The 27698-nt window shown below is 51.7% G+C and overlaps 1 protein-coding gene across 2 annotated transcripts in view; it reads left to right on the top strand.

The window, feature by feature from the left end:
• The first annotated feature begins 1238 nt into the window (after positions 1-1238).
• The window catches only part of FGFR1 (fibroblast growth factor receptor 1), a 70054-nt gene continuing 43594 nt past the window's right edge, over positions 1239-27698 (top strand). For both annotated transcript variants that reach the window (XM_074981698.1, XM_074981697.1), the window contains exons 1-2: positions 1239-1371; positions 14804-15018. In XM_074981698.1, the coding sequence (XP_074837799.1) occupies positions 14928-15018 (91 nt within the window). In that variant the 5' untranslated portion in view covers positions 1239-1371; positions 14804-14927. The remainder of the gene's footprint in view (positions 1372-14803; positions 15019-27698) is intronic.

Here is a 27698-nt window from a genome sequence, read left to right as displayed (position 1 = left end):
GGCACTTAAGTTTTCCTGCTGGTTCCTCTGAGCCTTTATCTCCCACTCAGGTCAGGTTTTCAAGCTTTATCCTGCAACCATGAGGGCTAGAAACTTACCTAAAATAGAAAGGAAGAAAGAAATCTGAGATTCTCACTTGATCTCTGGAGCCTGGCAGCTGGGGCTTTAACAATCACATCAAGTTATCAGGAGATTATCATGCAGCAAGAGCTGGCAACCCTGTGCTGTTCTGACATACTGCATGTCTGTTGCTTGGTTATTTTATTTGTTGCATGTCCATGACTGTGTGTCTGGCAGCCCAGGTTGGCTGAGCCTTGGCTGCCTCCTTGAAGTCCATTCTTAGACCGTGAACTCTTCAGGGCAAAGATTGACGGGTTAGTACCTACCTGATGGTAAAATGGGGCCCCCATGCTGTTGTTGGGATCCCTGAGAGTTACCATAATATGCATAAATAATCAGGATACCAAACACACTCTACACAGTAAACTGCGTTGTGTGGAACCAGCCTTTGAACCCAAGGGGGCTTGTTTTGAGAGGAAGGCTGAACTACACTGTAAAGCAGTCAGCCGGCCAAAGGCACAGCTCCGCTGGGAGGGGCAAGCCACCTAGCCGGGGCCCGGTACTGCCTGCGGAAAGAGGAGCCGCGTTCGGGGGCTCAGAACTCCCTGCACGATGGACATGACTCGGCCGAGCGGCGGCTCGCCACGCACTGGGGAGAGCCTCCCAGGCCGGGCCAGGCCCTGCCAGCTGCTGGCTAGCCCGAGAAGCCGGGCCTGGGGCGGCAGGGATAAAGCGCCCGCAGGCCCTGCGCGCCCCGGCAGGTGGCCGACGGGGCAGCGAAGGAGGGCCGGGGCGAGGAGGAGGAGGAGCTGGGAGGAGGGGAGAGCGGAGGGGGGTGTGCGGCGGCCGGAGGAGGGGCTGGCAGGGAGCGGGGGAGGGACTCAGCGCTGCTCTGCGCGCTCACTGGGGACTGGGCACCGGGCAGCAGCCGGAGAGGAGGGAGCGCACGGAGCGGAGCCGGGCAGCGCGCCGCCTCCACCGCAGCTCGCCCGGGCCCCTTGGCTTCCAGCCCCCGGGATCGGCAGCGTCCGGGGGGCGCCGGGGCCACTCGTGTCCTGCCCGGGGGCCGAGCCCCTGCCCGGATCTACAGCGCTCGGAGCCCCCTCGGCGAGATGGAGCCGGGGCTGTGAGCCGGGGCGGCTCGGGAGGGCTGCGCGCCTCCGGCCCCGGCCCGGGCTCTGGCTCCGCGCCTATTGTTCCCAGCAGCGGGATTGTACCTCTGCGGCAGCTCCGGGGGCACCGAGCGCGACCGGCCCCGCCTGGGGCGGCCGCTCCCCCACTGGCCCCCGCGGACTGTGCCCGGCCGGCGCGGTGAGTAGCCCGGGGAGTGGACGCCAAGCGATGCCTACCGCCCCGCCCCGCCCGGGAGGCGCCATCGCAGCTGCGGGAAAACTTTCCGAAAACTTTGGGACTTGGTGCCGGGGGCGGGGCAGCGGAGTGAGACCGCGGTGGGTCAGAGGGGGCGCGCCAGCGGGGGGCTTGGCGGTGAACCGCTGCGCACAGCGCCCGGGGCGGGGAAAGCAGCCGGACCTTCCTCGGCAGTGGCTGGAGCCGGGTGGCCGGGGACGCTGCAGCAGCCTCCGGGCATGGAACTGGGCTGCTCGGAGCCCCTCGGCCGGGCCCGATGCTGGGAGCAGCCCAGCCCCACCCGAGCGAGGTTAGGGGTGCGCGCCGGCGCCTGCAGGTCGGGCCTCGCGCCTGCTCCTCTGCCCCCCACCCACCCGCAGCAATGCCCAAGCGCGGACGGGGGTTGGCAGGACCCTCCGTTACTGCCGTCCGCTGGGAGGTGCGGGGGGACACTTCTGGGAGCGGCGCCTGACTTCCCCAAAGGCGAGCCAGCTGCTGCTAGTCCCCTGGGGGCTCACTCTCCCCTTCCGGAGCCGGAGGAGAGCCTCCGCACTCGGGACCGGGGAGAGGGGAGCCACTGGTCAGGCCAGGCTCCATCTAGCCCAGTGTCTGGAGCCAAGAGGGAATGAACAGGGGGATTTATCCTGGGCTCAGTCCCAGCTTCTGGCCATCCCAGATGTAGGGACACCCCACGGCATGGAGCTGGAGTCTCCATTTCTGCAGCCGGGCTTTAGAAACTGGCCCCTGCAATGGAGTTTTCAGGGAGGGATATGGGGAAAGGCTGTTGGGGGGCAGAAGCCCCGAGAGTCAGGCTACTTACTGGCTGGTTTCATGAGGAGCCCTTGAGACCCTCTGAATGGAAAAGTACCCAGAAGGGGGCAGGGGCGCTTGTTTCTTGGCCTAGCGTGAACTTTCTGGGTAGTTCACACCTGGTCAATGTTTATCATATTGATTATTGTGAGCTTACTGGCAGGCCTGCACAGCCAGGCCAGAGACTGAGAAATTCCTCTCTGAATTCAGCAAACCCCACAGCAGCTTCCTGGGCTGGTGTGGACCAATTCAGAGCAATGCAGCCAGTTTCCCTAGGCCTTCCTTGGAGGGATAGCTCCCCACATGCTACCCTAAGGAGTCTGCCTTGTATTGCTTCCCTCCAGCCATGCATGGCCTTTTTCCATTCTCCCATTAAAACATTGGGATCTGAGGCGTGTGAGTGAGGCCGGTTTTAGGGGTTCGGCTAGCGGCAAGATTCCTGGGATTTCCTCACTGAAACCCAACACACGGGACTTAAAGAGCTCTGCCTTAACACATAAAATAAGGCCAGCATTTTAACAGCCCAGGGTTTTCTGAGCCAAAAAAGCTTGTCGAGGTCCAAAGTTTAGTGGAGGAGGAAAATCTCTTTTGCCTTGAAAACATTCCTCTGGTTTCCAGCCTGTTGATTTTGTCTGTGTAATGGAATAGCCCTTTCCCTAGACATGGTCATTAAGCAAAACCTTTCCTTATTCTCCTCCTTAGCAGATTTCCTCTGCGTAGTTTCGGAGAGTTGACTGGATTAATCTGTATGGTCACAAAACAAAACAGCAGTCTTGGACCCACTTCAGAGCTGGATATGCTGCATAGTTGGATGTCTTAGGAATGTGGGTTTTTTTTAAACACTCAGCGCACCTCAGGCAGGGTAGCTGAAAGCTTTTCCTTCCTTGCTTGACTATTCCATATTTGGGGCTGATATAAAAGCAGCCTCGTGAAGCATAGTTTTGCAGTCTCGTTAATCATTTGAAACCCCAGATATAGCTGGCTTATCTGAATGATTCTCAGTCTTTCAGGGTGCTAATGCCCTGTGTAGCAGATGCCTGCCTGGGTCTTATTTACATACTTCCCCTTGCTAAAGCGGAAGTTTGTTGCAGCCTGTATTGCTCCTATGGGGAAGCACTGGCTGGAGGGTCTCATTAAAGTGGTCCTGCTGTAGATATTGCCCTGTATTCTAGGAGGTTTGTTAGTGAGTCGAAAGTATGTCAGCAGTGCTCTGTCCTCACTCCTGTAACACCACTGAGCATAATTTGGCCTTCTCTTTAGCCCTGCTCAAGAGGAGTGAGAAGTGGCTAGAAGTAAACCCAGTTTTAGCTGAGACTGCCCAAACTCTGCCTACAACTGAATCTGGGGGCTGATCTTGTGTGAGTTTGCTTTCCTGAGGCTTGGCTTACTTAATGGATCATAAGTTCCTCAGTTTGGGACACTGAAGCTGCAGTTTCCACCCCTCCACTACCAACACAGTCAGTCTCTCTTTCAGAAACAAAGCGAGAAGGGGTTCCTGCGTGTTCCCTTGATGATGCTGATGCTTGACCGCTGCCCACTGCAAATGGGCAATGTTTCATTTTAAAATGCACTGCTGGAACTAGCTGCTTCCCCCCCACCCCTCCACCCCTCTTGAAATGGTTTTCCTTATGTACAGTTTACAGTTTGGTTCAATTACTCTGAAAACCAACACTATAAACATTATTCCAGCACCACTCAATGTTAGGGGCCTTTCCCCTAGCTTCTTACCAGAGTTTTGTTCTGACAAGAGCTTTGTTTGTCTTTATAGGTGTAGAAAGTATTGTTATGCTGGTGCAAACTACAGTGAAGAGGTGCAGGTGTAAAGTGAGGTGTGAGCCCCGCGGTGAGATGTGCCACCCCTGAGTAGCTACATTAGTGTAAAAATCCCTGATGTAGATAGCCCCATCATACTGAGAATTCAGTCCCTGTGAAGTCTTTTCAAGTGCCTTTGCTGTGAGGGCATGAACAAACCGTTTGGTATTTTTGAAATGCACCTTTGTAGACGATTGAACATATCTGGAGCTGTGTGAATAATTCTTAACAAATGAAAGCAATGCTGCCAATTCTTGCCAAATCAGCTGGGTTCACGATAGTTGGTGTATAACTTCCAGCCCTGCTATAGTACATATGGAATTGCTTTCGGGGTTTTTAAAATAAGTTCCTAGTCTTAATGTCTTAATGGCTACCTGGAATATCTTACAAACACAAGCCCTGAAAGTTCACCAAAAAAAAAAAAAGGAAAATCTGAAGATCCCAAGGTTTATTTTTAAAAATCTTGCGATTTTGGAGCGCACTGATTCATAATTTTTGAATGCTCAGGGCTAGGAGTACTGCACATAATATATTCAACACATTTTTTTTTAGTTTTTATTCACAAATTCATCATGAGTAGCTGATCAGATTCTACAATTCTTCTTTCTCCCAAATTATTCACACTTTTTTCCCCCAGAAAATAATCCCTGTTCATTAGTAGCAATTTGCATAGTGGTGGTTGGTTTGCTTCTTTGACAGTGTTTGTGTTCTCTGATTGGAGGATGGATGTAATTAACCAACACCATGAAAGATTTGAACCTCATAGCCAATTGTGACTTTTGTAACTGTATCAGTTAGTTGTAGAGCTCATCCAATCAAGGAATGCAAACAAAACTACATGACTTATGTATCTACCCAAAATTTGAATTTTATATTCAATTGTAAATGGGTGGGCAGCTTTTTCGTTGTTAGTTACTGAAATTACGGAGCATGGTTTCTGTTCTCTGATTGGGTGAGCGAGGTAACTCGCATGCCATAAATTGGTACCCTTAAACTGCAATTGTTACAGTTGAGTATATGGTTTCCTTATGGTGAATTGAACCTTAAAAGGGACTTGATTGGACTGTTTGCTTTAATAACGCTTGTGTGCATGGAAGGGATTTGTTTTCTAGGGTCCTGAATATACAGACCAGTGAAAATTCATTTTCATGGGCAGATACAGTTTCTTTCTTCCTCACTATTCTCTCCCCTCTAAAAAGTTCTCTGTGCAAGTGACAGTGTTGGAGAGGTGAGGCTGGGGGAGAAGAGGGAGACAGGTGTTCTGCCAAGTCTTGGCTTTGGTGAGGGATCAGGAGAATGGGTCTTCATGTTTTTCTTTGGCTAGTGGCTGTTTTCCCTCCACATGAACACTTTCTCCCTTAATCTCAGGGGTGGCTGGCATGCACTGATGCCTTCCCATTGTCTTGCTTGCAGAGGATTAAAACAAACCAAGATTGTCTCTGCCCTCGAATGGTAAAGGACAGAGCAAGGTTCTTCCCATGCTCTGCACCACCGGCACTACAAATCTGTGGTTTTACTCCACCGTTAAGTCTGCTTTAGAATATTGCACCAGGCTGCTTTTGACCTAGCTGGGAAGGGAGTTCTTCCTGCTTTCAGGAGAGCTGGTGACTTTATTGTTCCCTCCAGCCCCCTGCTTATTTATCTGTTTAAAAATGTAATGTGAAGTAGAACCGGTTTTGCTTGCAGTCCCAGCTTGATGCATCCCTGATTCACGTTCTCATCACAGTGTAGCTTCCAACCTGCTGAAAAGGTTAGATGGGTTTTGAGCAGCTTGCAGAAGCTCTAATTCTTGGTAAGCCAACCTCGTCTCCTTCTGTTCTGGCCTTAGAGGCCTTCTTTCTTCTCGTTTGCGGGTGTTTGTCTTTATCTCTTGGAGGAAAATAGTTGCTGGAATTGAGTGAGTTTATCCTTTCCCCATCTCCAGCAACCTTGTCCGGGGAGCTGAATGCATATTGCAATCCTTCAACGCTCTTGTCAGCACAGTGGTACCTCTTGCCCCAAGTGCAGCCTGGAGAGATTACAGCCAATATTTTCTGAAAGTGCCTTCTGATTTTTGGCTACCCAGCTTGAGACCCTCTGGGCCTGATTCTCTTCAGATGCAATACCCAGCTGAGGTCATGGAGCACAATAGCTCTGCAATCCATCACGGAGCTCCCAAAACGGAGGCTGCTTCTGAAGAGGTTGGCTTCAGATTTTACTGTGGGCTAGTTGGTAGCAGTGCTGGGAATGGAAATGAGGGGTCATCTGGGCGTGAATTCTGACTCTGTCTCCTTTCCTGTCTTAGACCGCACTCCCTGTTTGGGGCTGCTTCAAAAATATTAAAAGGTCTTCAGAGCTCTCTAGAGGGCTGCCTCCGACATGATCATCCCTGCCATGTCCCCAAAGCCCTGCAGTTGAGAGCCCCTTGCATTGTAGTGTACTGCGAGAAAAGTGCATGTGATTTAGGAGAGGTTTCCTGCATGAAGGGTTAAGTGCTGTATGCTGCACATTTGAACATGTATTTTTCCAAATCTGTGTCTGCTTTAAACATTACTGATTTCCCCCCCCAGATGCTGTTAGCATTTTTTGCTCTTTATTTCAGCAAATACTCTGTTCCTTGCTGGAGTGCAGTCCAGGGCAGGGAAGCATGAGGGGGGTCATTCAGGTTAATTCTGCCCCCGCACTTTGTGGTGTTTTCTTAGTTCGCAGTGAGGTGGAGGCTTTATTTATCGTCAGACTCAAGTGAAAAATATGCAGTTTCGCCTCAGGCCATGCATATTTTCAAGCGGGGTTAGATGGTTACATCCAGTGTTTGGTGAGTCATTACCCAATCACCTGCTTGCCTTATGAGTGTTGGGGGAGGCGAACTTTGCACCTGGTACCTCAGCCATGTTCCTGCCATCATGCTCTGTTGGGGAGGGGAAACCCTGCTTCCCCATCACAGCCCCTCTGGTCCATGCCTTCTGTCTCCCATTGCCAAGTAATCCCTATGTAGCTGTCATCCTTGCAGGTGGAGGTGGGAGGAGATTCGTTTTGGCCCTTGGTCTGCAGCTGGACGAAGTGGTCATTGTGCAGTGAATGAAAATATTGTCCCGAGTCCTTTACACTCCTGCCGGTTCCTGCTGGACTGTGGATGGCCATTCGGGAGCCAGGACTCTAACCAGAATGGCTGCCATTGTGGTGCTCGGTGCTGAGCTTTTTGAGGGAAGTTTCTCGTTTTCATACAGGTTCCTGTTGTGGGCCCAGCTTTTAGCACCCAGCAGCTCCCATGGTTCCTGCTTAGAAAAGAGGAATCCCAGTTTCCCTCAAAGGTAGCATAGACCATTGATAACTATTCGCCACCATCCCCTGTCCTGGGCGATCTTTTCCCATTCTGACCAGGTGTTTCCCGTCTTTTAGCCTCTGCCTTCAGGTCTCTTCACCAGGTGTTTCCTGCACACCCTCTTTCCCTTTTCCCTTCTGGATTCCAACTTAAGGCTGGATGTTGGTGGTTGGTTTTGTGAAACTGTCCAGTCCATTGCCCTCTTCCCTTCCTGATTTCTTCTGCGGCAGAAAGTTAGTGAATCAGTTGCCACGGGTCTTGGTTGTTAATGGTGTATGGGCAGCCCATGGTTTTCTCTTTATGGCAGCAGCATAATGTGACCTGTACTGGGGACAGGCTCTGTTAAAGCCAGAGCATGTGGCACTGGAAAACTGCAGTGAGAGCAGAGCTGGCACACACCCATGTGTCTGGCCTTCCTTTTCCACTGCTGAGTGCTTCCTTTCCCCTGCAGACTCCTGTCTCAGGTACTGGTGCACTAGGGAACCTCAGTTGTGCCTGTGAGATATTGAAATGTCCAGCAGCCCAAGATTACCCCCAGGCTCCCTAGGGTGGCCAGTTTTCGAACAGAACACATGATCAAAACACAACCCTCGTGGTTCTGGTCAGCACTGATGATGGTGCCATTGAAGTCCAGCTGGCATGGGACTGACAGCCTCCCTACCTGGCTCTGTGTGGCTCCTGAGACGTGGCTGGCATGACCCTGGGGTCAGCTATGGGGCTCCGAGCAGTGCCTCACCCCAACTGCCAGCTCTGCAGCATCGACTGGCTGCAGGTCCCATGGGTGGTGCCTGCGGACGAGAGTGACGTGCAGAGCCACTTGGCCGTTCTTGCGTCCAAGAACTGGACATGTTGGCCATTTCTCAGGAGCCACCAGAGGTAAGTACCTCCTAGAGCCTTCACCTCCACCTGTGCCCCAACCCCCTGTCCCAGCCTGGCACCCCTTCCCACATACCAAACGCTTCAGGCCCAGCCCTGGAGCTCCTTCCTGCATCCCAAGTCCCTCAGGCCTTGCCCAGTGCCAGAGCCTGTACCCGCAGCCGGAGCCCTCTCCTGCTCCTGTATCCCAGCCCTCTGGTCAGGTGAGCGAGTGAGTGAGTGAAGGCTGGGGGAGAGCAAGCAACGGAGAGTGGGTGGGGCCTTTGGGCAAGGAGCAGTATTTGGCTTTGTGATTACGCTTTCCTGCCCTAAGTTGCTCTCCCCACAGCCCTTCCATGCTGCTTTACAAAGAGCATGTGGCTCTAAAGCCACTGGCAGGAGCAGTGAGTGGAAAACCGTAGGGAGCAGAGAAGGGAGTGGACTGCAGCCCTTCGGAGAGGATCCTCCCACCCTACCTGTGCTGACCTGCAGCAGGCCCATGCTAATGCCCCTCTGTGGTTCTCGATGCCTCTTGGACTCGCCTCTTCCTGTGACAATTCACCTGTCCTTTTGAGGCCTCCAGTGGGCATGTTCCAGGTTTGCGTGGAGCAGCCGTGGGCAACCTAGGCTAGTGTGTGGGCTATGTGAGCAGCCCCCCTTCATCTCAGTGGGCTGCAAGATGGTTGTAACCAAGGCAGTTTCCCACGGTACCATAGTTTTGCTAACTGTGCAGTGTAGCTGCAGTCTGTGGGGCGTGCAGGTGGAACCACGGCAGCCCTGTGATTGGCTGCAGAGGGAGCACACGGCTCTCACAGTCAGTGTGCAGTCGGCACGCATCTCCCTTTCCGTGCCTTTGCTTCTTGTGCATGCCATTTTCATAATACCAGCAGGAAAAATAGCCTGCGCGCAGGGAAACCGTCAGACTCATCGGCATCAGTGAACAAAATGCCTTGTGGGCCCACACAGAACCCCAGTGGGCTGCATGCAGCCCTTACGCCGCAGGTTGCCCCTGACTGGTGTATAGCAAACACAGCCCCTCTGGGCCAAGCATCCAAACTTACATCCCCATTGAGTCCAGAAGCAGCCTTGGGTTTTATCTGCGGCATTTGATTTCTGTCACTAAAACAACAGTACCTGCATTCCTTAGGGATGGAATGGCTGAAAAGGCAAGGAAACAAGCGTGTTTGGGGAACAGCGGGACAGGGTGACTGTTAATGTGTGTGTAGGTAAAATACCATTTGAGTCCTTTAAAGCAACTGTGTGTAGCTTGAGGGTGGCTGTGAGCAGAGTATGGGTGTTGATTTGATACCCTCTGGTCCTTTCCTTTAGAACCAAGGGTGCGCATGCTAACAGGGAGCCAACAAGATTTGGTGAAGTTAGAATGCTTTGTAGCGTTCACACTTCCCGCCCTGAAACATGCAGAAAAATGTACATTAGCTCTGTGTTTAGCACCACCAAGATGGGAGTGCCCTTTGTGTGCTGAGCCCGCTCCCTTGAAATTTCCAGCTCAGTTTGGAGGATTCAAGGTGATTAGATAAAATTTGGCGGGGAGTTGGATGATTTAACAGACACAGTGGTTAGGGGGGCATTATATGAAACTAGATCTGTAGGTCTAAGCAGGGAACCTTTTGAAGTTCGCCCATCCATTGTCTGTACGTGGGAGGAGGTGGTGGCCCTCCGAGGCCTTCAAGAAGTGAGAAGGTGTGACGGTGAGTGAATGGGTGTGTGTGTGTGTGAATGTGCAATGTGTGTGATTCTGCCAGGGCGGCTGTGCACAGGTCACTGGGTTTGCATGCACAGTGATTCTGCTGTAGTGAGGGCATCCTGGTGTGGGAGGGCACATGGACACACACGCGATCCGTCAGCAGTTTTAAATAGAAGAGTAGGTGTAATTGGCCAGTTATAATTGTAGCCTGTGCAGCCCCGTATTTCAGGGGCTCTTAGGGATGGCTTCTCTCATAGCATTTCCATTTTAATGGTCAAAATCTTCTCCTGAAAAAGAAAAGCGCTGCAGTGTGCACCAGGAAGGATAGAACTGGGACTGCACTGAGTCCCACACGCTAGAAGGAGCTGAAGGGCAGTCCTGTTTGCGCCCCAGCCCTTGGGAATGAACCATTTGCTGGTCAGATTTATAGTAAAGCTGTGCAAACACCAAGAAGAGTCACATCTTTGGTGGTACAGGTACACAGGCTCACCCGGCTTTCTCACCTTGTGTGCCCTAGGCTTCAGCACAGAATGGACGTGGGAGGTGGTAAGAGAGGGGATGTGTCTGTGGAAGGTAGACACTTCTGCAGCAAAGCTCTGTTCCTGCTGGGGGTGGGGTGTGGCAGCTCAGCACAAGTCCTTTGGAAAGGGCTTTACAAAGGCAAGTGCAAGACGGTTAAGTCCCAGTCTTGCCCCTCCCTATAAAGTCCTTGACTCTGGCCATGCAGTTGCTTTTCAGAGCTGAGTTTGATTGCGCTAGGTGGGATGTTTGGTTAAGCCCCCATAGAAGGGGCCTTCTCCTGTCCCTTTGTGCATCTACCTCTGTTTGCCTGAGGCTACTTCTGCTTTCCAGTGCTTTCCTCCTACTCCAACAGGGCACTTCCTTTCCCGTTCGCTGAGCAGAGTTGTTAATTGTTTTCTGTGGCTTCTCTCAGCATCAGTCAGGGGCCAGATCACTGCTAGTGACTGATTCTGGACATTCTCCATGGAAATAGGGTCCCAGTGAGCTCAGTAGGAAGCAGGTCTCCTTGACTCAGCTGAAATGAGCCATCTCTGAGGTGTACGAGGAGGGGAATTTTGTGGGGCCCTGTGCCAGCACTGACTCACTTTGAAGGAGGAGTTGCTAATAGCTCTGCTACCTTCTCACTGCAAAGGCCTTGGCAAAGCTCTGTACGCAGGAGAGGCTTTTGCAAGGACATCCCACATTAGGACATGTTCCGAGCAGCGTGTTTGCTTGCTAAACAAAACCACTTGGAGATGGAAAATAATGCCCAGAAATACCAAAGACTTCTCTTTTTTTCCACAAAGAATTCCCTCCCTCTCCTCAGTCCTGGGTACATTGTTAACATTCAGTAAACTATTTTAAGGCTTGCTGTGTGGCGCCTGAGCACGCTGGTGCACAGAGATAAAGCTGGCATTTGTCTGTCGGGCGCTGGTGTTTGCCATCCAAGTGCCCATATCGATACCCCCCACCTTGCAGGGCAGGACTGCCTTTGGGAGCCAATCTCAGGATTTTGTGGGCCCAAAAGCACAGAGCCCCAGCTACAGAATTTTTTTTTAAAAGTTCAGCTAGGAAAAATGGCAGCTTTCATTCCAGCTATTTTCTACTGCCTTGAGCAGCGATGGGCAATGTACGCTAGTGAGTGGGATGCGTAGAATCATAGAACACTAGAACTGGAAGGGACCTCAAGAGGTCATCAAGTCCAGCCCCGTGTCCTCACGGCAGGACCAAGCACCATCTTGATCATCCCTGTTAGGTATTTATCCAACTTGTTCTTAAACATCTCCGCTGATGGAGATCCTGCAACATCCCTACGCAATTTATTCCAGGGCTTAACCACCCTGACAGTTAGGAAATTTTCCCTAAGCCTCCCTTGCTGCAGTTTAAGCCCATGGCTTCTTGTCCCATTTTCAGAGGCCAAGGAGAATAATTTTTCACCCTCCTCCTTGCAACATCCTTCTAGGTACCTGACAGCTGCTCTTATGTCCCCTTTCAGCCTTCTCTTTTCCAAATGAAACAGAAGCAGTTCTTTCAGGCTTCCCTCACGTTTTCAAGACCGTTAATCATTTTAATCTTCAGAAAAGTATCAATACCATCACCCTAATAAGAGTTCTACAGCTACAGCGCATTCCAGCCCCTGATCTCAAGCTCCTTTGCAATCGTTAATGAAGTCTGCCACTCCCACCCACCAGAGTGGTGGGTAAGATACGGAGACGTGACTGTACTCTGGACTGAATGGCAGCCACATCAGGGGCCAGAACCAGGAGCTGTTTAGAATGACCTGATGTTTTAGGACAGGAGATGGAGACTCTTACAGCCAACTACAATGTTGGGGAGCAGTTATCATAGAATCATAGAACACTAGGACCGGAAGGGGCCTCGAGAGGCCATCGAGTCCAGTCCCCTGCCCCGACGGCAGGACCGACCACTATCTACACCATCCCTGATAGACATCTATCTAATCTGTTCTTAAATATCTCCAGCGAGGGAGACTCCACAGCCTCCCTTGGCAACTTATTCCAGTACTTGACCACCCTGACAGTTAGGAACTTTTTCCTAATGTCCAACCTAAACTTCCCTTGCTGCACCTTAAGTCCATTGCCTCTTGTTCTCTCCTCAGAGGCCAAGAAGAACAAGTTTTCTCCCTCCCCCTTATGACACCCTTTAAGATATCTGAAAACCGCTATCATGTCCCCCCTCAATCTTCTTTTTTCCAAGCTAAACAAGCCCAATTCTTTCAGCCTTTCTTCATAAGTCATGTTCTCCAGACCTTTTATCGTTCTAGTTGCTCTTCTCTGGACCTTCTCTAATTTCTCCACATCTTTCTTGAATTGGGGTGAGAATGCAAGGGAGGCCCTTGTTTTTTATGCCATGCAAAGTCAAGGATAGCGCTTATGAGGCAGGGCTTTGCCATCTCTTTTCTAAACTAAACAATCCCAGTTCTTTCAGTCTTCCCTCATAGCTCATGTTCTCTAGTCCTTTAATCGTTTTTGTTGCTCTTCTCTGGACTTTCTCCAAGTTCTCTGCATCTTTCTTGAAATGCCCAAGCTCCTAATCAGCACAAAGTAGAGCGGAAGAATGACTTCTCATGTCTTGCTCACCACACTCCTGCTAATGCATCCCAGAAACATGCTGGCTTTTTTGCAACAGCATCACGCTGTTGACTCATTTATCTTGTGGTCCACTCTGACCCCTAGATCCCTTTCTGCAGTACTCCTTCCTAGACAGTCGCTTCCCATTCTGTATGTGTGAAGCTGATGGTTTCCCGGGAGCTGCGCTCATTCACAGCAGTTCTGAACGGGGTTTAGTCTGAATACAGTGACTGAACCTGCATTGAGCCGCACAGCGGCCCAGATGCACTGCACACAGCTTTGTCTAGGCAGATTTCCACTTCCCTTGGCATCATTTGGCTTGGCTCTAGCTGTTGGCTTTAATGTGGTTACTTTAGGTGTGTGTTTCATTTTGGAATCAAAATGGGTAAAGGATTCTTAGTCCTGGTCTCTCTAAACCGTGCTTCCCACCTCTGTGCTGCGAGATGAGACGTCTTCTGCACATGTTAACCTTAGGTTAGGAGGAAAAATGCTAATGAATGCAAATGAACTCTCCGTTTCCAGAAGTCTGGGCTTGCCAATTCAAGTGAGCTGGAGACTAAAGCATGGACGTCAGACCCCGAAGTTCTCCGTTTCTTTACGACAAGCCAGGCAGTCTCTCAGTGGGATAAAATGTCATTTGCTGGGAGAGCGCACGTGTGTCTGGGCAAATTGGGAAGGGCCTTGATGGGTTGTACTGCAAAACCTTTGTTCACAGAGCTGAATGCGGCAGACTCTCCTTCAGCCGCGCAGAAGCGGGAGTATAGTTTGTGTGGTTTGGGCTAATTCATAAGAGGAGTTTGGATAAATTTGATTGTTATTTAAATAGGTGTACGTGTGCACACATATCTCCCCCCACCCACCATGTACCTGATGAGAGCGTGAGACTGTTGAGCAGGGCTGGCCAACCTGTGGCTGTCAAGCTGTATGCGGCTCTTTGAGCCATTAGACGCGGCTGCTCCTCAGAGCTGCGCCCTGGGAGTGCCAACCGCTGTTCTGCACACACGCCCCAGCGCTTGGTGGCAGAAGTGAGTGGCCAGCATCAAGTTTGAGTGGGGGGCTGGGGGTGCCTGGCTCTGGGGAAGTGGGAGGGCATTGAGCCATGTATTATATATTTATTTTTATTCATCTATTGATAAATATATAATACGTGGCTCTTTGTGCTCTCTCTGAGGCTCTTAGTCCCTAATGGGTTGGCCACCCCTGCTATTGATGGGTGGCACTGTTCTGTAGTAGCCACTGGGATGCAGTGGGATTCATTGTGTTTCATGCTGGATAGCATTCCTGTGGTCCCTTGTGTTGCACCAAGTGCTGGGTGCAGATATATTTGGGTAAACTTCTGAAGGGCCTCAGTTGCTTTGGGATGACAGATGCTGTAGAAGAAAAGGATCCTGGGAGACGGTAAAAGGCAGGACTTTTTAAACTTGGGTGCTTCCGAAGGAAACATCAGAACTTTCCATGTAGCAAATGCAGAAACTTGACATTTTGACAGGGTTTTTGGAGCTTTCCTCGGTATTTCTTTGAAATGAATTGTCCAAACCCACCCTTTCAGCAAACCGTTGTGGTTCTGGCAGTCTGATGTTTTTTATTACAAAGAGCCCAAGGCACTTTGGTGCAGAGCCCCCGCAGCCTCGCGCAACCAGTGGGAAATGTACTGGTTGAGAACAGTGACTTACCCAATAGGTTTTAACACTGTGAGCAATTTAAAAAAAAAAATCCATGTCTAGTGCTTTTCTGTTAGAGGATGTGCCATGTTTGCTGGTTGTGGCTGTGCATGGGCCTGAGTTACTCCTGATCTAACTCCTCTTGTTTCCTGGTTGACAGTTTGGAGGAACTGGAAGTTTGGAAGAGAAGATTAAGGGAGCCCCAGCCAGCCGGCCGGCAGTCTAAACCTGAGTCCCCATGGAGATCTGGAGCCCAGTTGCCAACCAGTAGCAGTAGAACTGGGATGTTTACCTGGAGGTGCCTCCTCTTTTGGGCTGTGCTGGTCACAGCCACGCTCTGCACTGCAAGGCCAGCACCCACCCTGCCAGACCAAGGTAAGTACCACACCCTTCTGCTCCTCTCACATCTAGAGTCGTTCTGGCTGGAGTCAAGAGCTCCTCCTGCCAATGAATAGAAATGTGACAGAAAGAGCCCTTTTCAGGACAGGCTACTGGAATAAGAGGCACCTCTGTTCTCAGCCCCCTTTCTTCGAGTGGCTGCTCCTGAATGGTTGTGAGATATTGGGTGTCTCCCATGAAACAAGCACAGCCTGTTTTGAGGTCCTGCAGTAGGAACAAGCTGAGCAAGTGAGCTGGCCGTTGCAGTGAACGGTTTGCACTTGTGCTCAGGTGTACGAGCTTACCTTGGCAGAGAAGCTGCCGAAATATCTGAGCAGCTGCCGGCGAGTGCTGGCTAGCAAGTGGTAGGTAATGCCCAAGGAACTTTGCAGTTCAGAAGAAACTTTTTGGAAAAAGCCGTGTCTCATCAGAGGGGGACAAGAAGTGTGCAATGAAAAATGTTGCTGGGGTTGTTTCAAAGCTGATAGGGGTTCCACCTTGTCTGCGGGAGAGCTGATTCTGTTTCACGGCAGTCTTTGTCCTCATTTTGAAGAGCTGAAGTTGGAGATCAGTGTGGTGACTTCCAACAAGACAGGTACTAGGTCTGTAAGGATGTTGGGGAGTCCAGGTTGAATGCCAGGGAGTCTGTGTTGAGATGTTGGAATCGCTTGTGGGAAGTGACTTACTGACTTGTGGTCGTAGCATCATGGGGAGGACGTGGACGCAGGATCCTGCAGGGGAACACACTAGACTTTCGTCACCTGAGAGCTCCACTAAAGCTCTGGCCGAAGCCCTACGTGCCATGAATGGTGGGTGCTTGGTCTGATCTCTGCTGGCCATTAGTGTACGTGGTGAAAGCAGCATTCCAAGACACAGCATGTGTTGGGGGAACTGGTGAAGGTTGCCTGTTGCTTGTGTGTCAGCAGGGTTGGATGACTTCCTGGCTTTTGCAAAAGCCCCAGGTGCAGCCTAAGGCCCAGGCTCTGGTGGTTATTCAGTGACTCCAAAGCATTGCCAGCACTCACTGGGTGATATCAGAGTGAGTGCCAACCCGTGTTCTCTGTAAAGTGTACACTTGGGTGGCCTCCCAGGAGAGATTCAGGTGCTGCCTGGCTGATTAGCAGTGTGCCCACTGCTCCCACCGCTGTCCGTGAGTGTTTCTATTGGTGTGCACATCTGCACATGCCTCAGTGCACGTAACAAAGTTTATTCCATGCTTGGATGGAACAAATTAGAGGGAATTCTGGTGCCAACTCAGCCTGTTGCTACAGCCCTTTCTTCCCACCAGCTATGCGGCATTTTCCTGGGACGAGAGCGTGTTTTCCCCAAACTAGAGCTTCCCACTTGTCTCTAATCAGCATTTGTTACTGTTGGGCGTCTCATGGGTTTGGCTTGCAGGCAGCCCTGCTGTTACCGGTCGCAGCTCCTCCCCTGCTCCTTGCCAGGAGCTGTGAACGAGCCCCTTGGGAACATGCCTCTCCCCGGTGAGGCTGGGAGGCTTTTGTTTCATTTCTACCCCTGTCATTTTCTGTAACCTGGTGGCATGTTGAGGTGTAATGGCCACGTCTTAATGGCCTTGGAACAGTGCCAGCCGGGGCGCTGAAGGCAGCCCCCAAACATCGAGTAACGCTATGGGATTTCAAAGCCGCCGTTTTCCCCACAGCGAGGCAGAGAATAAACAGAGCGATCACCAACTTGCAGGCTCTCTGACTTACTGCGTCTGGGTTTGAATTACCCGAGAATGTTCTGTGGGGGCAGTCTTGTGTTTTAGGCTCATTCTTCCCCTCCCTCTCTCCCAAACCCCAAGGTATTGTGCACCTGGCATCCATTTCACGAGCTTACCATGGGGGCTGGTTGCTCTGCTCATGCCCTGGGATAAAGTGCAGAATTCCTGCAGCCCACAGCTGGGAGCTGGGGAAGAGAGCCCCTGTTTGCAGGAGAGTGTCCAGACACATCGCTCCCTAGGGGGATACAGCACTACTGGACTGGTCAGGGTGACTCAAACGTGTGGGACTCTCAAGAGAGCCATGTGTTGGTGAAAAAAGACTGGGATTTGTTCACCAAATTGCAGTAGGAATTGGGTGCCTAACTACCTTTGGCTGCTTTACAAATCCCAGCCGAAAACATGAGCCAGCCACAGGACACTGGCCAGCATACTGATTCTGGCCCCAAAGTGTCCCACTGAGCTCTAGAATGCTGCCAAGAGAGATTCTCCCAACCCTCGTGCGCTGTCATGGTCTTACTTTTCTCTTTGGGGTGATGCTCTCCAAGGAGCCAGCGTCCTGGTGTTGAACAGCTCCTCCTATCCACGTACCACCTTCCAGACAGTAGTGACTGGCCCTAGAGCCAGAGACCACCACTGTTGATTCAGCACAGAGTCCAGACGTACCCCAAAGCAGGCAGACCTTGAGCTCTCCTGTCTGGTAGTCACAGGGTTTTGCTTAGAAAGCTGCCTGTCCCAGGAGACAGGTCCCAGAGGGCTCTCCAGGGGCGTGTGAGGGGTGGTGCTGGGCAGCTCTTCATCCCAGAGATGATCTGTGTTCTGACACCCCGGGGCTGGGAGGCCCTGATGGTGCATCTGGGACAGCTTGCTAGGTTTGGGAAGACAGGAATCAGACAGGCTGTTGTAGTACAGTGTCAGGCCAGAGCTTAGTGAGGGTTCCAGGGAAGACTCCTCTTCCCCACTCCCTGCCCCAGTCTGGTCTTTTGTCTTGAGATACTCATTAGTGAGAGCAAGCAGTTAAAAATGGGCTTTAGCCTTTCCAGGTGCCAGCTGCGTTGTAGTCACCTTGGCGAGGAGCCCTGTGGTGGGGCAGAGGCTGTCCTTTGGCACGCCCTAAGAGGCTGTTCACAGAGAACCCCTCTCCCTGCCCGTGTGAGTGCCATGCTGGGCGCTGGTTGTACCTAGCTGGGTCCTGCTCCCACTGCAAACAGACCGTGAAAGAGCTGGCAGGAGGGGGTCTGGAAGAGCTGCACGCATATACGTTTTATCGGCCTTTTGTGCCACTCTCTGCCAGGAGGGTGTTTGAGCAGCCTGAGCCACCTCCAAGCTCACTATCCCCCCAGGTTGAAGCCACAGCCAGGTTTGCTGTCCTCCACACCAGTCCCTTTGGGCAGAGGAGGGTGGCTGTTGGGCGGAGAGAGTGTCCTGTGCTAAAGGCACAGATGAACAACTGCTGGCTGAAGTGGGAGCTGTGGCGTGCGTTGGAGAACCAGGCCTGTAATTTGGGTGCCTCAGGAGGATTTGAAGCCCAACTTTAGGTGCCCATTTGTCCAAAAAATAACAGCAGGCAGGGTTCCCTATAAACTGAGTGCTGGGGCGGCCGCCCAGAAGAAATTTGGGTGCTGCCCACTTGTTTAGCAGAGTGTCCCACAGCCAGCAGCCTGTGTTTCTATTGGTGGTGTACATCTGAATGTGTCTTGGTGCAGATAACAAAGTTTATCCCACACATGGATATTAAAATTAGAGGGCACATTGGCAGCAGGTCCTTGAGTTCTGTCCTCAGCTCCCTCGCTGGGTTGGTGCTTAGTGCAGGGCACGCTGTTCCCCGCGTGTGTCTGGAAGCTGGGCACCAGGATCCCTGGTGACCACCCGGCAGAACTGAGGCTCAGCTCAGTAAGTCTGTGGAAGGCTTTGGGTGCAGCGGAGCTGCTGTTCTGTGTGAGGCCTTGGTGGCAGCTGCCCCGTTCTTAGTTAACAGGCCAGGAAGGAGAAAGGGGCCAGTCGTTTCCCTCCTCGTTTTGTGTTTTGTGAAGCAGTTGCTGTGAGGGCTGGTGAGTGGAGCTGGGCTGGGCCTTCACCGGGATGAGATTTTTCCCTCTCTGTTCTGCCATGGAAGGCATGTTTGCTGTGCCCACCGGCCGTGCGCTCCACAGCCATTGCCCTCTCACCCTGCAGGAAGCCGCCAGGCAGGGCAGGATGTACCTGGCAAATGGTGAGTGTTATTGGTGAATGACAGGGCAGCAGGCAGGCAACGGAACTGGCTCTTTTTAACTGGTGCAGTGTTTTATGGGGAGCCGCGAGTGACGGCACTTGGGTCCCGTTCACTGCCAGGGAAGCAGCTTTTCTGCAGTCCAGTTTTTATATTTCTAGGGTTTCAGTTTACATCTGCTTTAGAGGCATCGGCACTCCCTTCACGGAGACGTAATAGTCCCCAGGGCTCAGGCAAGGGAGAGAAGCCTCTGCTTTAGAGGGAGAGAAAGGGTTTTAAGTCTCTGACCCCCCTCCTCCTGGAGGCTGATGAAATTCTGCCTTCGTCGGGGCTCCTGCCACTTATTGAAAAATGTGAGGAAAATAAAATCTTAATGGGCACTTACTGCCTTTTATAGTGCCCTAAATTTGGAGTTGGTTAAGCACCTAGTTATGGGGGAAAACCCAGGAACTGCCACGAGCGGACTTGTTCTCCCTCACAAAGCCAGTCTTTGTCTTCAGGTTCAGTGAAAACCTGCAGAAGCTCACAGAGGTTGAATTATTTTCCCTGACATGCCACTGTCCTCACCCACCATTTTCGCTCCTGGTCTGAGGTCGTCTGCTCCCTGTGTCCGAGGTGGGCCTAAAGGCCGCCCTCCCCTCTCCGGTTTCTGTGTTCCTCACGGCTCATATTTGTTCCAAGGGAGGCAATTCCTCAAGGAACAAGGGAGCTGAGCTTTGTAAAGAATCGTGCTGCCCTCTCCGTGTCTGGCCAGGGAGAGGAGTTTAGTGATGGGCCTCAGCTCCCCACTCCTGTAAGCACTGGGTACCTGTGCCGCTGGCTGCTGAGAGAGCTGACTGTGCAGTGTGCTGGGTGCTTCTGGCTTGCGGCAGCATTGCTGCTTAGTGTTCAGCTGGCTGGTCACTGGTGACTGCCAATGGGCAGTGGTAGAGGAAGCCAGTCTTGCAGCCTTGCTGCCTCTCTCTGCCCTGGGAAGCTGCCTGAGCACAGAGATTCGTCACCTCCTCTCTTACCCTGCCAGGAGGTTTCTTTCCTGGCAGTGAGATCATCCTCGAACCCGCAGCTCACAGCGCAGAAGCTGTAGATAATCTCCACCAGGAAAGGCCACGGTGAAGCTCCTGCTGGGAGGTGGTGGAGCCTCCATAGATACATTTCCCATAAGCTCTGTTCCTTAACTCTGCAGTTCCAGCCTCCGGTGATGGGTGACACAGAGCAGCGGGATGGCCGGTCTATTGGGGCTTAGGTGAAGGATTGCTCTAGGGCCAGACAGCACCCATGGGAACCGAAGTTGTCTGGTTGTCCGCTGTGCGATAGGGCAGCCCTTACCTCATGCAGCGGGAACTGTAAGCAATACCAGGCAGCTTCCCCCTGCATCCCCACCTCCACCACCCCATCTTACTTCTAATTTTTTCCATCCATGTGTGGAATAAATTTCCATTCACCGAGGCATGTGGGAATGTGCACCACCAACAGAAACACAAAACCTGGCTGTGGGTGCTCTGCTCATCGGCTGGACAGCTTGAAATTGCTCCTGAGCGGCTGCCCAAGTACTTGGCTTACAGGAAACACTACACCTGCCCCACCCTCTGGCCCTCCCCAGGGGAGGGCTGTGGCATCACATGTTCTGGGATGGTGCCCATGGTGCTCATGTGAACTGTCTGCCTGCTGTGCCTTCTAGGTGGGTTTTTGGCTCTCTGTTGTCCTCTCCTGACATCTCTTTCCCATTAGTTTCATTCCCACCCTGCCAGCCAGACCCCCAAAGGCAATAGGCTGGAAGGAATTCACAGGAGAGTGGATGCTCACAGGCAGAGTCTGGCACAGATCCGCTGGAGTTGAGTGCCGGGCACTTACGGGCCTGTCCACAGCTGGCTCCCTTCCGTGGCTAAGTAGTTGGGGGATTTTTCTGTTGCTTTGGGCCGGCATGCGCTGCTCTTCGTGTGGGTCATGCTCACCCTTCTCACACTGGTGCAAATTGCAGAGAGCACAGGGGCATTGTGGAGTTGTCCCGGGTATGCCCTGCGACAGAGAAGAGTGACTCCCAGTGTTAGCTCTCCTGGCTGGCTGGGGTAGCTGGTTGGGTTTCCCTTTGCCCCAGTGTCTGGGCTGGGAGGTGTTTCTGAGCCCAGCAGAACTCTACCAGCTATTTCAGGCCAGTCCAAGCAGGATGTAGTGAATGATGGTTTGTGTCTGGTGCTGTGATTAATTGCTGAGCTCAGGGGTAGATGAGTGGGGGGAGCCATTATCGCGCAGTGCATGGCCAGAGGTCAGAGATCATATTTAGCAGCTGGGGCACTGTTTTTACAACGTGCAGTTCCCCCGGGGGGCGGGCAGAGGGATCAGGTTTATCCTAGCAGCTCCTCACTGGAGTCTTACAAACAACGGCAAAAGTTCCTCTGCCCTGCAGCAGAGCCTCCTGTGCTGGGAGGGAAGACAATGGCAAGCCAGGCTCTGGAGACAGAGCCCTCAGAGTGGCTGGGGCACCCCCACTGCCCATGCAGCAGGCTGCAGGGGACAGGAGGCACTTCAGTGCCCTGGAAATGAATAGGAGAGGCTGTATCAGAAAGGGATGCTGCCAGCTAGCTGAACCATTACCAGCATTCCAGAGAGAGCCTGCTACCTCCAGGGCACCGAGCTCACTGCTGTGCAGTCACACCGGGCCGCCTCTCTGACATTAGCTGGGGGACAGCTGGGGTTTGTGGGATGTTAATGAAATCAAAGCATTCAGGATGCAGTGAAATCCAGTTAGTAGCTGGGCTGCATCTCACCCCTCTGCTCCCCACGTTTGAGAAATACCAGGATAATGTGCACCCAGGAGACGGATCCTGGGAAATAGCTTTCACCTGTGCTTCGCTTCCCTCCGCCTGTCTGGCGTGAGCGGGGTGCCTGCAGCTTGCATCCCACCCTCTCTGACAAACCGGCCCTTCACTGAGGAAGCAGGAAAGGAGAGTTGTGAGAAAAAGGTGAAGGGTCCAGCTCTGTGTGCAGACCCACCCAGATCCCAGAGCAGCACCACTGAAGGCACTCTTCCTTTTCCTGCCCTTGTCCCAGGATAGCCTGGTCTAGCCAGGGCTGGCAAGCGAGGAAACCTGGGCAAGCTGGACCTACTGCAACTGGCTTCTCTTGTGCTTCCAAGGAAGGGAGAACACGAGACCGAAACTGCGTTGGGCTGGAGAGTTTCCAGGGATTTCACTTGTCTCCTCCTCCCAGACTCTTGGTGTTTGCAACAGAGTGCCTGCGGCTGTGAATCAGTGCCCCAGCGCCTCTCTGCCCTCTGGGGGCAATGAGTCAGAGATGCAAAGGGGATTGATGGCGCGTGCATGGACCGGAGAGCACCTGCTACAAGCAATTAATTTTAAACCCTTATAAATTGCAACAGCAAATAGCAGAGTGTCCTCCCCGACTCCAGAAATGCCCAGAAAGAAGTCCCAGGGCCCTGCTTTCTGTGGGGCTGCAGTCAGAGCCCAGCCCCAGGACAGGGGGTGCTTTGCTTTTGGAAATGGATTGGAGTTGCCTCAAGGTTTTTTTTTATCACTGATCCTCCCCTACCCTGCCTTGGTTACTACTTGGCTTTTTCCTTTGGGCTAATTTCATTGTTCAGCTGGCGATGGGACCCAGGGTTGAGGGCTGGGTTCGCTAGATTCTGAAGCTTGGATGGAATCCCATCTCTGCCTTGGTTGCATGGTCTCCCCTGACTGAAATTTCCTCTGCTGCCCCATCTCCCTTTCACAGGCCTCTTGGCTTAATGATCAGCTTTGAATTGCTTCCTTTTTACGCCTGTCCAGGTGCATTGGGAACTTGCTCCGGTCTGTTTGTTATGTAAAGTTCCGCCATTTGCAAGTACCAGCTGCGTGGTTCCTTCCCTTCCGAAATGCCCCTCCGGTGTGAGCAGGCTGGGTGGCTTTTTCATTCACACCCAAATGAGGAGGAGGGTTGGAGACTGTGCTGCTGGGAACAGGCAGATCTTCAAGGTTTGTGCCCTATGTTAGGAGTGAGTGCTGGCCTCCCTCCCTCCTTAAGCAACATTCCTGTCGCAGGATCCCACCTACCATGATGTGCAGCAGTGTGGGAGGACACCTTGATGCAGCTCTTTGCCACTGTCCAATATAAACATCAGGAGAACACAGAATGCCATGAATAAAATGCACTAAGAAGTATCCATCTCCAGGATCTCTCAGATGGCTCCTGCTGGTCAGGACTAGAGCAAGCGCACAAAGGGAGAGGAACAAACAGCCCAGCCAGGGTTTGCTGTGAAAGTGAGAGTCGTGGATGTTGAAGGTTGCAGCAGATGGAGAGATGTGCACTGGGTGGAAGGATGATGCTTGCCTCCCAGGAGAACAGCACAGGTTGAGTCCAGCTGGCTTTGCAAAGATGCAAAGGTGCCCGTTAATTAAATGCTGCTTCGTCTCATGCAAAATGTAGGAATCCCAGGAGGACAAGTATATTACCTTCCTGTCCCCTGGGAAATGTGTTGACAGTCCCTCCCAGAGCAGAAATAGGGAGCTGCCACAGATCACTGTGACAAGGCGCAGTGATTTTATGAAGATTTTTTAACTTCCAATCATATACCATCTTCTGGGTCTAATGTACTAACAGCTGCCACGTTCCTGCCCAGAGGCAGCAGCATTTCAGCATCAGGTCCCCACTTGGGACATCACGCAGCTGAGTGAATGAGCATCCTTGAATTGCGGTGAGGCCCTGGGTGGGGAAAATGCTGCAACAGGAGAAGGTGGGGACTTGATTGTCTTGTCTGGGGCTCCATAGGTGGGTTCTGTTCATGCTGGGGAATCTCAAGCAAAGGGACTGGCCCTGGAGCAGGGCTGAGAAAGTGCGGAAGAGCAGCTCCCATCCGAGGCAGCGGAAGAGCCCTGAGGTGTCCTGAACGCACAGTTTGTGCATTCCTTGCCATGTCACCATGACGTACCAGTCTGTGGGACCAGAGTCCCCACTGGAAATGAGTTTTGGGCCAGAGCCCTCAGCCTGCTGGGGTTCACACAGATTCTGCTGTGGGATCAGGGCCAGCCTCTCCACTGGTTCAGGTGGCCCCTGGCTCTCGCCTGACTTTGCTTTTGGCCAAAGAGGAGCTGGGGAGGCACCGCCAGGCTTGCCAGGGTGGAAAAGCCTATGGACCTGAGAGGGAGCCCTGGGAGGGGCCTGAGCTGTAGTAAAGCCCTGGGGCAGGGGAGGGGGATCAGCGTAGCTAACTCTAAAGTCTCAGAGGGTTGGCTGTGTTAGTCTGTAGTTTCACAAAAACTGTAGCACCTTAAAGACTTAACAAATCTGTTTATTAGGTAGTGAATTTCATGGTTAAGACCTACTTCTTACCCACGAAAGCTCATTACCTAAGAAATAAATTCGTTAGTCTTTGAGGTGCTGCAGGACTGCTTGTTTTTTGTCTAAGGGCAGCTCCCCCTGCGTGCCGCCATGCACGACGGGCTTCGCTTCCACCTCACAGCTTTCCCCACCGCCTCTCTCCACCCCCCCGAGTCAGAACATCAGCCGCCTTGCAGCAGCCTGGACAGCACGACACAGCACCACGGAGCAGAGACTTAGGGGTACTTGCTCCTCCACATCAGTATTACATGTGAGCCAGACGTGCGTCCCACACCGAGCTGCTGTTGCTTTGCCCAGAGTGGGGCTGCTGCCTGTGGGGTCCATGTCTTCCTTCCCTTGCCCCCCGTGAGAAAAGACCCTAGATTTCAAGTGGTCCCTTTCACGGGGGAGGGGGTGTCAGTAGCTTCTGTGCTTGCGCTCCGCACCGCGTAAGCGGTTGCTCCTCTGCGAAGTTCGCCAGGGGCTGGAGCTGTGCAGTGCAGCTTCGACGATGGCCAGAGAGTTTGGGACTGAAAGAGGCTTGTGCATGGAAGGGGACCGGAGAACAACAGCCCCCTCCCCCAGCTGCAGTGGTGCATTGGCATTTATGACCCTAGCAGTTCTAACCACAGAAACTTGGGGACGGGGGGGTGGTTGTTTGGGCAGCGTCTTGTGCGCTGCACTGGACCCCCTCCCCAGCACACCCCCAGGCCGCCCAAGGAAAGGCCAAAAAAATTACCCCAAAATACAGGGAGAGAAACTTTTGAAATGAGAAAGAAGCCAATCCCCAGGTCCCCTGGTAAGTGCTTCCTGTTGGGATTAGCAGAGCTGTTGGGCTCTCTTCAGGAAATACCTTTAGTAAGCCCTGGTGGGGTCGCCATGGCAACCGGCGAGAGGACCTGCTGATCTAAGCCATTCAGCTCTTTATTGTTCCCTGCATCTCTTTGTTGGCTGCTTTATTGCAATCACTCTGGCAAACACAGCAGTTTGCGGGGCTGGTGAGGGCTGAATGCAGAATTTCTGCTTTCCGATGGCCTAGTCTGGCCCAGGGCCATTTGCATGCAAAATCCTTTGTAAAAAAGAGCTCTATTGAGAGTCTGGCTGAATACTGAAGGCTAAAGGTTAATCTGCGCGGCTCCCTTCCGTCAACTCTCTTACCCTGTGTCTCTCCCACGGCTCTGGCCTCTTTAACCTGCTGCCAACAGTTTTCTCCTCTCCCTCCCGTTAAAATGGGGGGCAATGAACATTTTACTTGCGATGAAATTATTTGTCTCCCCTTCCCCTCCCGGTGAAAGGGGCCAACTCTTTGGAAGACTAACAACAGCTCTATGAACTTTGTGACGTGAACCATCTGGCCTGAACTTGCCAGACTAAACTCAGTGCTTCGTTCGGTTTCAAAGTAATAAAACCTGCGGCGCGCTGGGGACGTTACATCATGCATCTACTCTTCAGACTGCTTTCAAAGCAATTGCACGTTCCTCCTCTACTAGAGTTGCCTCTCATCTAGCCAGGGATGTTAGGTTTCCCCTCTGGCTGTCACTCCCTTCCTAGCAGCCCCTGGCCCAGGAATGAAGCACCCTCCCTCCAGAAGCTCAGGTTACATCCCCAGACTTGGGATTCCAAAAAGGAAGGGATTTGGCATTCTCCTCTGTTTTGGTTTAGCCCAGTGGTTCCCAACTTTTTCACTAGTGTGGACCCCTACGCACACACTGTATGTGGACCCCCCCCCTCCAACCACTCCCAAACTGTTCGTGGACCCTCACTTACCCCCAAAATGGTTTGCCAACCCCCATCACAGCCAGTTCGAACCACTATGTACACTTCATTTACTGAAAAAGGAAGCCACACCATAGATTTTCAGGCAGCGATTAATAACATTCCTGGAAGATATTTAATTTAAAGATAATAATAGAGTGTAACTTTTGCTATTTATTTAAAACTCATTTTCTATTATCATTTTAATTTTTTGTTTTTTTTCATGGGCCCCCTGCCATACCCTCATGGACCCCAGGTTGGGAGCTATTGGTTTAGCCCACTGAAGGGCTGCGAGGTGGCTGCATTTGCAGAGTTATAGTCAGTAACATGATTTTAAATTTTACCTCTGTACAGGAGATACCCAACTAATGACTGGGGTGTGTTCCCAAAGTTTGCTTGTAGTTGGTTGTTTGCAACTCAGAACACATTTTCCCACAGAAACAATGTTATCAATGGTAGTAAAGTTCCCAGGCTAGCCTGCCAAAGCCTATTTAACCCATAATGCAGCTGAAATACTGTATATTTGCAATGAAAAGTTGTTTTTATTTAACTAGGGCTACCATATTTGACCTTTCCAAAAAGAAGACACCCCTGAGAGGGAGTGTCTTGCATGTTGAATAGTAACAGAGAGTAAGCCGTGCTAGTTTATACACTATCAAAACAAAAAGCAGTCAAGTAGCACTTTAAAGACTAGCAAAATAGTTTATTAGGTGAGCTTTCGTGGGACAGACCCACTTCTTCAGACCATAGCCAGACCAGAACAGACTCGATATTTAAGACACAGAGAACCAAAACCAGTAAGCAAGGAGGACAAATCAGAAAAAGATAATCAAGGTGAGCAAATCAGAGAGTGGAGGGGTGGGGGGGAAGATCAAGAATTAATCAAGAAGATCAACAATTCTTGATCTTCCCCCGCCACCCCTCCACTCTGATTTGCTCACCTTGATTATCTTTTTCTGATTTGTCCTCCTTGCTTACTGGTTTTGGTTCTCTGTGTCTTAAATATCGAGTCTGTTCTGGTCTGGCTATGGTCTGAAGAAGTGGGTCTGTCCCACGAAAGCTCACCTAATAAACTATTTTGCTAGTCTTTAAAGTGCTACTTGACTGCTTTTTGTTCTGAGAGGGAGTGTATCTCTATCTGTATCTACCAACTCACCTTGTATTACTGTGTGATAGTATGTAGAGTACAAATGTCAGAGAGTTAGCCAAGTTAGTCTGTATCTTCAAAAACAACAAGAAGTCCTGTGGCACCTTATCGACTAACAGATACTTTGGAGCATAAGCTTTCGTTGGCAGAGACCCACTTCGTCAGAGGCATGAGTGGGGGGTGGTTTGAGAGGAGGGTATAAAGAGGGAATCTCAGTCAGACTGACTCAGCTACCTATCTGATACTTAAAGAAATAAGGTTCATAACGGGGAACGCACTGATACTTAGAGAAATAAGATTCATAATGGGAGCGCAGTGAACCAGTGAAACAGTTTAATCATAGACCTGGAAGGGACCTCAAGAGGTCATCGACTCCAGTCCCCTGCAGGACCAAGCACCGTCCAGATCATCGCCAATAGATGTCTAGCTAGCCTGCTCTTTAATATCTCCAGCGATGGAGACACCAAGGACTGGGGTAGGTTGTCTGTCACTGGCAATTTTTAAGACTAGTTGGGAGTTTTCCTGAAAGCCCC

Source organism: Carettochelys insculpta, chromosome 31 (genome assembly GCF_033958435.1).
Source record: "Carettochelys insculpta isolate YL-2023 chromosome 31, ASM3395843v1, whole genome shotgun sequence".
NCBI classification, from domain to species: Eukaryota; Metazoa; Chordata; order Testudines; family Carettochelyidae; genus Carettochelys; species Carettochelys insculpta.
Note: the sequence above shows the minus strand (reverse complement) of the source record. Positions and strands in the feature narration are given on the sequence as shown.